The sequence below is a fragment of the Plecotus auritus genome (assembly GCF_963455305.1).
Source record: "Plecotus auritus genome assembly, chromosome: 5".
Classification (NCBI taxonomy): Eukaryota; Metazoa; Chordata; class Mammalia; order Chiroptera; family Vespertilionidae; genus Plecotus; species Plecotus auritus.
The window spans coordinates 24,053,812-24,066,282 of NC_137776.1; the positions used below are offsets into that span (position 1 = coordinate 24,053,812).

Consider the following 12,471-nt stretch of genomic DNA (forward strand, 5'->3'; position numbering starts at 1 on the left):
CCCCCATACCGATGTGTGTATGCAAAGACACTACACTGAGTGGCCAGCTTATTATGATCTCTGAACGCATAATAATCTGGCCACTCTGTACTTCTCTTGAGTTCCTCATTTATTTGATATCAGAGATACTATAAATCGTGCACCTGATCAGTTTTCCCCTTTGCACTGGCTGATAGAAAGCTCAGGGCAAATAGGTGGTTCATCTCCAGCAAAAGTCTAGAATACTTTTGGTACCCATTTGAGATACAAATACACTGAGGGCCAGATTATTATGCTTTCAGAGATCATAATAATCTGGCCACTCAGTGTATTTCTCTACCAGTCTAGAGGCCCACAATCTGGACTGTGCCCCCAATTCTCCATTTCTCTACAGTCTGAACACCAACTGCCCCTCCCTGCCCCCTGTCCTGCCCCTGCAGGGTCTCCAGCACTTTCAGCACCTTCAGGGCTCTTTGCTGGAGGGAGAGGAACATAGGATTTGCTCTGGTCTGTTTCTCTGCCTAGTGTCCTGGGCTGCAATGAGGCAGATATTTCCCACCTGGGGTCACCCCATCCCTCACCTAAAAAAGGGGCATTACTCAAGGACTATACACAAAAGCTCAGGAGGCCAGGTTTCCCTGGCTGGCATGCAGAAAGGAGCAGGCCCACCAGGGCAGGCTGAGTGCAGGATCTTCAGCAGTCACCAGTCTGTTCTTCCCCAGTTTCCCGATAAAACTCCTCCGATCTGGTCCAGATGTGCCTCCACTAGGCTTGAGGTGACTATGTGTGGCCTTGGCCAGGGGAGCTGGGGCACCTTCTCCTCGAGGCAGTGGGCATTGGGGGGGATGTAGTGAAGGAAGAGGGAGGGAGGCAGTTGGTGGGGGCAGGGGTGGAGAAGGAGAGGGACTGAGACAGAGAGAGAGAAGCCAACACAGAGGCCTGGGGACAGCTGATCCCTTCCCACCAGGGGCCTCCCTCCCAGGTCCATTTTGCTTGTGCAGCTGATTTCCTGCTGAGGCAGTGTCCCCTTACCTCATCCTCCCCCTCCCTGCAGAATAAGGCTGCCCCATGTCCACTTGACCAGCTAGGGCTAGCCTCTAGGGGGTGGAGGTAGAACTGGCAGAGTTGGGCCAGGATCACCTTTCACCTTGCCTCCTGGCCTCCCTCTCTCGCCCCTATCCAGCATCCTCACTTGGTCTGACGAAATTATGTTCACTTTGTTATTGGAGCCTCAGTGGGGGACCCCTCCTTAGGGAAATGGGTACAGTGGGAAGGGCGGGCATGTTGCTATTCTGACCCTCCAGTCCTGCTGAACATTCCTCTCCTGCCCAGCTCACCCCACTCCCACTCCCTCCTGGTTCTTTAGACAGGCAGCAGCTGGGGCTCCTTGGGGCATCTATCCCTCAGCCTTCTCTGCCCACGTGAGAAAAATCCACTCACCCACCCCCACCCCCGGTGGCCAGGACCAGATTGGGATATTTCTAAAGACACATGCCGGGGAGCAAGAATACAAGTGCTCATGGCACTAAGGTGCCACGGGCGACTGCACTGAGCAGAGAACTTGGCCCATCTGCACCCAGGCCATGACCGGTTCATCAGCCAGCTGTGAAGCCAGCTTTGCCGCAACAGCCTCTTTCTCTGAGGGTCTGTGCCTGGCTCGCTACTGAGCATATTCATGAGCTAATAATCATAACAATAATAAGAGCTAAGGCTTATGAGCACTTATGGTTATATCTTAGACACGCGCGAAGCACTGTATAGGCTCCTTGTAATCCTCACAACAACCCCATGAGCTTGGTGTTTTTTCTTTTCCTCCGTTTACACAAGACATGGTCCAAGGTCATGCAGATTCTGTCTCTTGCCCCTTCAAAGGCTCTCACCACCCAGCTGACCTGAAGGAGTATTAGAAGTCTAGAACTGAACCCTTGGGCCCCAGGGGCAATGAGGGGTGGGGAGGCTGACACTTTCTGGCTCTGCCCCCCATTTTGCCTTGACTTCAGAGCTTTTGAGACTGCATTTTTTGATTGAACATTGTGTTCAACCCCAGGATTCTCACCTCAGGTCACCAGCTCCTCTCACTTCCCTGTGGTACCCCAGAGGGAGTGAGTATTGCCAGCGTAACCATTGTGGTCTTTCAATATTTACTTGTTTTTATTTTATTTAACAAATGTGTATAGAGCACTTGACATAGTGCCAGGCGCTGCTCTGAGTGATTTGCAAACATGAATGAGGTCACTACCATGCATCTTCAATAGTCAGCGAAAGGACAAGATCGCTCTACACACAGCGAGTGCCTGGAGAGAGTGATGCTCACCCCAAAGAAAATTCTCGAAAGTGTGGCCTGGGGTGGCACTTTCCACATCTGACTGGGAAGAGAGAAGCTCTTACTCTGCTCTCCACCTCTCACGTGTATCCTCCCCTCCCTCAGCAGTGTGAGCTGAGGTCCTTGCAACCCATGGCCATCTGCTCTCCCTGCAGACTTCCCCCCAGTCTTCCACATCAAACTCAAGGACCAGGTGCTGCTGGAGGGAGAGGCAGCTACCCTGCTCTGCCTGCCGGCAGCCTGCCCTGCACCCCGCATCTCCTGGATGAAAGGTGAGATCACTTCTCCCCAGAGAGGGGCATGGCAGGTGATCCCAATGCCTGGCAATGCTTGGGGGAGTGGCGGCCGAGGGGTCCTGGAGGAACATACGTGCTGCCCCACTCAGCAGCCTCTCCTGCTCCTCTTTGTCCCCAGACAAGCAGTCCCTGCGATCAGAGCCCTCAGTGGTCATCGTGTCCTGCAAAGATGGACGGCAGTTACTGAGCATTCCCCGGGCGGGCAAGCGGCATGCGGGGCTCTATGAGTGCTCAGCCACCAATGTCCTGGGCAGTGTCACCAGCTCCTGTACCGTGGCTGTGGCCCGTGAGCCTGGGGCAGGGACCGGGGCGGGGGGGGGGGCAGTGATGGAGGGTGTTGGGGCAGGGCTAGATGGGCTCTAAGCTGGAGCATAGGGGCTCACTGAGGCTCCCTTTCTCTGCCAGGTATCCCAGGGAAGCTAGCCCCTCCCGAGGTACCCCAGACCTACCAAGACACAGCGCTGGTGCTCTGGAAGCCGGGAGACAGCCGGGCACCCTGCACGTACACGCTGGAGCGGCGGGTGGACGGTGAGGGACTGCACAGGCTGGCTGGGGGAAGGGGTGGCAGGTGGAAGGCGCAGAAGCCAGGGAGGCAAGTGTCCTCCCCGGGCAGAGTTCCGCTCCCTAGACTCCTTACCGATAGCACTGGGAGCTTGGGCCACCCCTCTGTGACCTCAGCCCTTCCCCGATGGTGCCCGCAGGGGAGTCTTCCTGGCACCCAGTGAGCTCAGGCATCCTCGACTGTTACTACAATGTGACCCACCTACCAATCGGCGTGACTGTGAGGTTCCGTGTGGCCTGTGCCAACCGTGCGGGGCAAGGGCCTTTCAGCAACCCTTCTGAGAAGGTCCTCGTCAGGGGCACGCAAGGTCAGTGCAATGGGGTGAGGGTGGCCAGAAAAAGAAGGGGACCCTAAGCCCAGGATCCACCCCCTTCTCAGAGCACCACGGTTTTGCTGCTTGGGGCACCTTGGTGATGATTTTCCTTGTCTTTCCTCAGATTCCTCAGCTCTGCTACCTGCTGCTCACCGAGACACCCTTGTTACCTCAGGGCCAGCCAGGGCCCCACCTCCGGACTCTCCTACCTCACTGGCCCCATCCCCGACCACTGCTGCAGCTCCTGGTCCCCCAGGCCCCCAGTCAGCTGCTCTCAGCCCTTCATCTCCCCCAACACCCCCCAGCCAGGCCTTGTCCTCACTCAAGGCTGTGGGTCCACCACCCCAAACCCCCCCACGAAAGCACAGAGGCCTGCAGGCTGCCCGGCAAGCAGAGCCCTCCCCACCCAGTGCCCAGGTCACCCCAAGTGAGCCCAAGTCTTCCGTCCCTAACACTGGGACCCCGACCCCAGCCTCCACTCCTCAAGGGGTTAAACCAGCGTCTTCCTCTACTCCCCTGTATATGGTGACGTCCTTTGTGTCTGCACCACCAGCCCCCGAGCCCCCAGCCCCCGAGCCCCCTCCTGAGTCCACCAAAGTAACTGTTCAGACCCTCAGTTCAGCCAAGGAGATGACCAGCTCCCCTGGTGGCGGTCCCCGCAGCTCTCCGGGGCCGGAGGGCACTGCTCTTCGACAGGGCCCCCCTCAGAAACCCTACACCTTCCTGGAGGAGAAGGCCAGGCAAGCAGAGCGGGGAAGGGATGGAGGACAGCGAGGGGAGTGGGTGGAGCGTAGGGGACACAGGAATTCAGAGAAAAAACTGGACTGCCCACCCAGCATGGGGAAAGTGCTGAGTTCTGGGTCATCAGCACTATTGAGCTCAGATTTTCTCTGGGCCACACACTGTGCTAAGCTCTGTGGCCATATGATCACAATTAATCTTCATCACTTGGAGAGGAAGCCACTGCATTATTATCATCACCCATTTCACAGATGGGAAAACTGAGGTTAGAGAGGTTATGGGATTTGCCTAAGGTACAGAGTCACTGAAGGGCAGAACTGGGACTCGAACCCAGATTTCTAAGATTAAACCCCAGAGCCCACACTTGGTTCCCTGCTCTCCAAACCCCAGCCCCCTTAGCTTTCACAATGGTGGTGTCCCCCTCTTTCCTCTAAGCCTGTGGTGTCCCCTTAACACATAGGGGGCGCTTTGGTGTAGTGCGTGCATGCCGGGAGAATGCCACTGGGCGGACGTTTGTGGCCAAGATCGTGCCCTATGCAGCTGAGGGCAAGCGGCGAGTCCTGCAGGAGTATGAAGTGTTGCGAACGCTGCACCACGAGCGGCTCATGTCCCTGCATGAGGCCTACATCACCCCACGTTACCTCGTGCTCATCGCTGAGAGCTGTGGCAACCGGGAGCTCCTCTGTGGGCTCAGTGACAGGTAGCTGGGCATTCTGGGGGAGCAGGGAACAAGAGTAGGGGGAGCTGGGTGGGATATCACCTGCCTTCCTTGGACCCTCCAGGTTCCGATATTCAGAGGATGATGTGGCCACCTACGTGGTGCAGCTGCTACAAGGCCTGGACTACCTCCACGGCCGGCACGTGCTGCACCTGGACATCAAGCCAGACAACCTGCTGCTGGCCTCTGACAACGCCCTCAAGATCGTGGACTTCGGCAGTGCCCAGCCCTACAACCCCCAGGCCCTGCGGCCCCTTGGCCACCGCACGGGCACACTGGAGTTCATGGGTGAGGACACCACGCCAGCCAGGGTAGGGGGATGGGGTACTGCCATTGGGGCAGCAGCCATAGCTTCCCAACTTCACCCAAATATATGCCATTTATTGAGTGCTTACTGTATCCAAGAAATGAACAAAGTCCTTTTTATGTTTGTTTGTTTTTTCCAGTTTATCTTCACAATAGTCCTGGAGATTGGCATAACATTACTTCCATTTTACAGATGAGGAAACAGAAGCATAGTGAGGTTATTTGTCCCATATAAGAGAGTTTTAAAAGGTTGAGCCAGGATTTGATAAAGCTGAAAAGATAGGAGAACCAATATTAAGTTATATAAATAAGGAAAACCAGCTACCATTTAGCTACCTGCTAAATATGTTATGTTCATTATCTGTATCCTTTAGATTTATTCTGAAAGCTACACTTTACAAATGAGGAAATTGGAGTGCCAGACAGGTTTAGTACATTGCCCAGGGTCCTATAGCTAGAAGGGGCAGGCTGGGATTGTAGCCGGCCAGGCCAATTTCAAAGGCTCTTTTGTGCTGGCCACATTCATTGTGAATGGGCTCTCCACCTTGGAGCTGACCTGAGGGAGCCAGTGACCCTGGTTCTCAGCAACTCTGCGGTTCTGGGCTGATTCCTCAGGTGCCCACAGCGCCCCTGGAGGCCACCCCCACTTCCACCCTGCCTGCTGCTCGGGTCAGACCCACGGTGGTGACCTCAGGGGCCTCCCCAGCCTTTTCCTACTTCCCTGCCACCAGGAAACTGGTTCAACTTGGCCTCTGTCTCCTGTCAGCTCCTGAGATGGTGAAGGGAGACCCCATCGGCTCCGCCACAGACATCTGGGGTGCGGGTGTGCTCACTTACATCATGTGAGTGCCCCGGACCCACCTTCTGCCCACGCTTTTCCCCCTCCCCAGCACGTGTGTACCTAGGTGCCAGTAGCTCTGTCCCTGAGTGCTGTGCCCCTTAGGACCCCCATACTAATGTCTCCCTGGACCTGTGAGTTGACCCTCTATTCATATGTCTCAACTGAACTGTCTCCACCACAGGCTCAGTGGACACTCTCCGTTCTATGAGCCAGACCCCCAGGAAACAGAGGCTCGTATTGTGGGGGGCCGCTTTGATGCCTTCCAGTTGTACCCCAACACCTCCCAAAGCGCCACCCTCTTCTTGCGAAAGGTCCTCTCAGTACACCCCTGGTGAGTGGGCCCTACACCTGCCAACCCCCCAGTATTACCTTCTTGGCCTCGGACTGCCCTAGTCTAGCCCATGCCTAGGATCCCCCGACTCCTCCCCTGTCCTCAATAATACACTGTTGCTACTACTACTACTAAGTGGTTGTCCACCCACCATTTAAGACCTATGACACAAGCAGAATCACTATCCCCATTCCAGAGGCAGGGAAACAGAGTCACTCACTAGGGGTGAATCTAGGTGCGGGACTCAGATATATGGGAGGACAGAGCCCAGCCCTGCTCTAGGCCATTCCTCCAGGCTCACCATTCCTGTCTGGGCCTGGCAGGAGCCGGCCCTCCCTGCAGGACTGCCTGGCCCACCCGTGGCTGCAGGACGCTTACCTGATGAAGCTGCGCCGCCAGACGCTCACCTTCACCACCAACCGGCTCAAGGAGTTCCTGGGTGAGCAGCGGCGTCGCAGGGCCGAGGCCGCCACCCGTCACAAGGTGCTGCTCCGCTCCTACCCAGGCAGCTCCTAGTGGCTCGGACCACAGCCTGGCCCCGGGATTCCACTCGGGGCTCCCGCTGATGCTGCGGGACATTCCAGGGCCCACGCTGAACTGGGTGGACTCAGGGCTTCGGACACCACCAGCAGAAAAATCCAGCCGGGCTGTTACCTCATGGACCTGCGGGGACACAGGCCCCAGTTTCGGGGGCTTCGGCCAATGCCACCAGGCCAGAGCCAGAGCTGGAGACTCATTGGCCAGGCTGGGTGGAGTTGGAAGCAGGAAGAGGGGCAAGAACAGAATGGGAAAGTGAGAGGAAGGGGTGGGAGACTCTAGGAAGGTTCTGGGAATGGGGGACAGTGCATCCAGGGGAAAGTAACCCAGGAAGTGTGAGTGGCTGGGAATGTGGAAAAAGAAGGAGCCCAGGGTGTCAAGGCCATGGGCTGGGAGTGTCAGTGAAGCAAGGACAGGACATGGGACAGTGGCAGGGTGCCAGAGGCAGCATGTGAGAGAGGGCAGCAAGATAGGGGAGGGAGAGGAGAGAGGACTTAGGTAGGGATCGGATGGGCCAGCCGCCAGCATCCCATAGAAAAATTATGGAGGGCTGGAGGCAGGAGGCAGTGGCCACTCAACCCAGTGCTCTCCTGTTGCTTCAGTGGGTGCAGCTCTGGGCTCTGTGCTGGCCCAAGGATGTCCCCACTGGCCCTCCGTGGTCTTCGCCCTTCTTCCCATTCATATTTATTTATTTATTGACTTTTATGAAGTTTTCCTTCCACCCAATCCTAATTGCTCATGTTTTCCTGACCATCCCCCTCCACCCAAGCCATCCAGCTGTCTGTGCAGCTGTCTGTCTGTCTGTCACAAGGGAAATAAAAATAGCAAGCAGCAGGACCTATGTGTGATCTATGGGGAGAGATGGCTGGGGAGCAAGGTGCTGCGATAGGAGTATTCCAGCCTTCTCTGGGCCAGTGAAAGCCCAGGTATACCAGCCAGCACCTTCAGCTGTCCTACTCCCTCCCTGACCCCCCTGGCCCCTTACCTCTCCCTTATTCCTAGAGGGAAGAGAGACTTCAGTCTGCTTTTCCCTCTGAAGTTTCTGGAATCCTCACCACAATGCTCTAACCACACTCTGGTGGTCCCCACCTTTTCTCATATGTTCCATCGTCACACCTTGGCAGATGCCAGGCTCTGAAATGGACCGGCCCACACCCCAATCCTGGCTCAGCCTTCTTTCTCCAATGCTTCCCAGCTCTGGTCCTGGTGCCCCAAGCAGAGGGGGTTTTATCATGATGAGAGCAGGTGGTGTGAAGAGCTGCACAGGAGCCCAGGACAGGCCCACCCCCCTTGCGCTCAGTGTCAGAGCACCAACCAGGCACCAGCTGTCTGGGGCAGCTGTGAGTTCTCTGGGTAGTGTGTCTGCTGTGATGATGCCACAGACGAGCATTTTCCTAGACCCCCAGGGACACCCAGCCTGGACCTTCTGATCCCCATGGCAAGCTGCTGTGAAGTGTGCTGGGGGTGAAGGCACCTTGACTCTGGCTGCAGTGCCACAGAATGGTTCATGGGTTCTAGAACTGAGGTGGGGAGAGAAGGGAGCCAGTTCTCCTTGGGTCCAAAGGGACTGTCCTCCCCTCTTCGCCCCTTGAAAACCCTGTTCTTGACAAAGTGACAAGAATAAAGTTGCCACCACGAGCAGAGAGAGCTGGTGCTGGTGTGTTGCTGATCTAGGTTGAGGGCTCCTTGGCTGGAGCCCAAACAATGCCATCCCAGCCCAGCCTCTGGCTTCTCGGGACCTGAGGGAAAAGGCAATACCTATCATCATAAAACAGCAGTTAAAGCAGCTGGAAGGGACCAGAGAGACATCTTTTAGCTCAACTGTCATTTTAGTGATGAAGATATACAGTTTGCCTGTGAGAATCTGTAATCCCCTACTCACTGCAAGTGTTTTCATATAAAAATGAGGTGCCTGAACTCATATCTTGATAAATGGTAAAATTCCTCTCCCGTCCTCCTTCTGATCTTGAACTCCCTTCCCATCTCCATTGGAAATGGCATATGAACTGCTTGTTCCAAACCCGGAGGAGCAAAGGTAATTTATATCAGCAGAGCTGTGTCAAAATTGTTCTGATCAAAAGGTGACAGTGCTCCATATCCGGGTGGGCAGTTGCAGTAAATGGAAGCAATGCTCTGCCTGGCAGACTGGACACCAGGCATGTCCCATCACCTCTGATGACCCTATACATCAGCTTTGCCCCATAATGGGCCTGGGCCGACTCAAAGTTGCTGAGTCAGTATTAGTGCCAATCTCCAAGGACAGTGCAGCCCATACCATATCACATGGAGGAAAGTGAGTGTAAATGGGGGTAGCAGGAAGGGATGCTGTTCTTAAAAATCTTTACCGTCCTCTCTAGGTTTATCTCAGTTTACCGCCAGGGGGCACAGTGCGGAAATGACAACCCTAGACTCTGGGGTGGGGGCGGGGGTAAGGCGCTTTCGGATTGGTCCCGACAGCCACGTGGCCTTCTCATAATTGGTTGGATGGACAGTTAAGTCCGCCACTTCTCTGGCTTCATTCAAGGAAACCCTCCCCACGCCCACCCCCACCCCCAAACACTTGCACTCCCGGAAGGGCACATTGTCCCATTGTCCAGGGACCCACTGAGTGTAAAGTTGCCCCCGAAAGGAGTTGAATCTCCTGTCGGCGTGGGGCCCGTCTGGTCCTCCCCGGAGTGGGATGGTACCCCTTGCCTTGGGAGGAGATGGGGCCTTGTCCAGCTGTCCAGCTGTCCAGGCGCTGACGCCCGGTGCACCCCAGAGCCGCTCGAGTTTCCCCCCCACCCCACCCTCTAGGCCTATTCTAGCGACTGAGCCAGCATCCCAGGCATCCTCGAGCTAAATAAGGAGCCTGCTTGGGTCAAGGGGCGGGAGCTGGGGTCCCGGGGGCCTTGGGGCAACCACGCCAAACAAGGCAAGGAGGGGAGCGATGTATAAAACCAGGGCCCAGGGCTGAGCACCTGCCCGCGCCCCTACTGTGCCATCGGAAGGGCTTCGCACCGCCTGCTACCCACCTAGTTCACTCAAGTCCGAAGTCGACGCCCCCCACCCCCACGGTGAGTCCGATCCTCAGATCAGCTCTAGACACTTCCATCCCGGGGATGTTTTGAATCCGAAGGGCAAAGGCTGAAGGTCTCTGTGTCAGCCTAGACCCCCGCGTTTGTTTTCCGCTGCCCAGATGTCCAAAGCAGCTCCCGCCAAAAAGCCGGCAGCTACGGCCCCGCCTCCGGGATGTACCCTGGATATCAACGACCCCCAGGTCCAGAAAGCGGCCATTCGTATCCAGGCCTCTTACCGGGGCCACAGGTGAGGGGGGAGCCCTAGAGCCTCTGAAGGAAGGGAACTGGAACTGCAGAATCCGCATTCCCGCATTGAGGAAGGGGGCTGCTGAGCACAGGGCCAGGGACTGCTAAGGTCACTGGATTTAGGGGAGAGCAGTTGCTGAGGTGTGGCAGGAGGCCGACAAGAGCAGATCATTTTATCAGGGTAATGATTCAGGAACGGCCCCTCCTCGGCACCTCCCCGACTTTAAGGGTCTAGTCGCCCGAGGGGGCGGGCAGGGGGCTGGGTGCGGGCGGACAGGGCTGCGGGAGGGTGCGAACGGTGTCTCGGAGCTCTGGGCCCTGACCCTGCTCGCGAGCAGGTCCCGGAAGGAGATGCGGGAGACCGGGCCGCCGCGCGTGCTGGAACCGCTGAAGGACGTGGTGCTGATCGAGGGCAGCGCGGCCAAGCTGACTTGCCGCATTTCGGCTTTCCCGGACCCATTCATCCGTTGGAGCAAGGATGGCAAGGAGCTGCGCGACGGGCCCAAGTATCGCTACATCTTCGAGGACCCTGACGTAGTCGCGTTGGTGGTGCGCGATGGCGAGCTGGCGGACCTAGGCCAGTACAGCATCAACGTAACCAATCCCTTCGGCCAGTGCTCCGACTCGGCGCGCATCCTCGTGGAAGGTACGCGCGCCCCGCGTGCAATGCCGCCGAGCAGAGCAGCATTGCCCCCGCGGCGTCTGCAGCCGATTCAGCCGCGCGTTTATCCCTGGGCCTAGCTGAGTCCGGATGGGCATGTGGCCAGCCCAGCACCTGGCACAGCCTGAGGCACAGAGTAGGGCGCGGAGCCGCACGGCCTGTGTAGTCCTTTCTACCTCGGGATCCCATCCCATGCTAAGAAGTCCAGTATGGGTTTCAACCACGACTTCAGAGCGCCAAGGTCACAGCGATCCAGAGGCAGAGCTAGGGTTAGAGAGAGCCCTGATCTTCTGGCTCCCAACCCAGGGCAATTTCCACTATCCAGAGCTGTCTCCAAGGCACCCCGAGAGGTGTGAGCATTCCTGGGCTTTCACCCATAGTATCTTTTCTCATCCTCCATTCAACCCTAGGAAGTAGGAGGGGCAGGGATTAGTCTCGTTCAACAGCTGAGTTGCTGAAGCCCCAGAGAGGCCAAAGACTTGCCCAAGGTCACGCCGAGAGTTCAAATCCATACCGTAGTTAAGGTCGGGTAATAGTTGGGAGGGTGATGTCCCGCCTCACCTTTAGGTCCCTCACTGGGTCGCATTCCCTTTCCCTTTCTTTAGTCCCCGCGAAAATTCAAAAGGGACCGGATAACACTAAGGCGCGCAAAGGCGCCACGGTGACGCTGACTGCGGAGATCATGGGCGAGCCTGCTCCCGACGTGGGCTGGACCAAGGACGGGAAGGACATCGAGGAGGATGACAGGCGAGGGCGGGGACCTGCTGCAAGGGCAGGGCCTGGCGCTGGAGCCTGGGCCGGATGGGCCCAGAAAACCCGCGGGAATGGGACGAGGGAGGGGAACTGGGAGGCAAAGAACAGAGCTGGCTAAGTCGCCCGACCGGGAAGCCCGTAAACTGACACGCGGCTCCGCCCCCTTCCCCTGCAGGGTTTACTTCGAGATCGGCAGCACCAGCACAACGCTGACCATCCGCCGGGCCACGCCTCAGGACAGCGGCAAGTACGAGGTGTTCGTGGAGAACAGCCTGGGCATGGACCAGACCTTCGCTCGCGTGGACGTGGCCTGAAAGGGACCCTCGGAACTTTTGATCTGTTTCCAAGCCTTGGGGTGGGTGGGACTAACAACCCCCTTCTTTTTGCTTAATAAAGCCGCTCTCTCTGACCCTCCGCTTCTGTTCTCTTCTTATGAGTCGCCATTTTCACTCCCCGGTACCCACACACCAAAGTCACAGTGTTGGGGGCAGAGGGAAGTTTGGAGAGTGCCTAGTCCAGTGCCTTTATTTACAGACAGTAAATCTGAGTGAGACAGGCTTCTCTCACGGTCGGAAGCTGCTTCACTGCCCAGCAGGAGGGCAGAGGCGTCTACGACTCCTTTTGTAACCCTCAAGCCTCCACCCTTTCGTGGGGCATTTGCGCGCTGCCCACGTCCGTTTCAAGGGTGACCACACCCCACTCTCGTCTCCAGGCTCGCTTCCCCCGTGACCTACTTTCTCTACTTTAACTACTACCTCCGGGCCCACTCCCAGACAGCTCGTGATCCTAATCCAGGTTCCGGCCT

At 56.9% G+C, this 12,471-nt stretch overlaps 2 protein-coding genes across 4 annotated transcripts in view; both read left to right on the forward strand.

The window, feature by feature from the left end:
* Positions 1-7,784, forward strand: part of SPEG (striated muscle enriched protein kinase) — a 48,647-nt gene extending 40,863 nt beyond the window's left edge. For 2 of the 3 annotated variants that reach the window (XM_080670746.1, XM_080670747.1), the window contains exons 34-43: positions 2,458-2,574; positions 2,717-2,884; positions 3,004-3,126; positions 3,300-3,467; positions 3,598-4,213; positions 4,675-4,914; positions 4,997-5,220; positions 6,005-6,080; positions 6,261-6,410; positions 6,734-7,784. In XM_080670746.1, coding sequence (XP_080526872.1) covers positions 2,458-2,574; positions 2,717-2,884; positions 3,004-3,126; positions 3,300-3,467; positions 3,598-4,213; positions 4,675-4,914; positions 4,997-5,220; positions 6,005-6,080; positions 6,261-6,410; positions 6,734-6,926 — 2,075 coding nt within the window. In that variant the 3' untranslated portion in view covers positions 6,927-7,784. Of the gene's footprint in view, positions 1-2,457; positions 2,575-2,716; positions 2,885-3,003; positions 3,127-3,299; positions 3,468-3,597; positions 4,214-4,674; positions 4,915-4,996; positions 5,221-5,969; positions 6,081-6,260; positions 6,411-6,733 lie in introns of all 3 variants that reach the window. The other variant, XR_013960717.1, reaches the window with a different exon arrangement.
* Positions 7,785-10,125: 2,341 nt separating this feature from the next.
* On the forward strand, positions 10,126-11,980 carry SPEGNB (SPEG neighbor; the record flags this gene model as incomplete). The annotated part of the gene is made up of 4 exons (XM_080670749.1): positions 10,126-10,253; positions 10,591-10,898; positions 11,519-11,660; positions 11,842-11,980. 4 exons carry the CDS (start codon positions 10,126-10,128, stop codon positions 11,978-11,980), a joined length of 717 nt encoding a protein of 238 aa, XP_080526875.1.
* Positions 11,981-12,471: the final 491 nt, after the last annotated feature.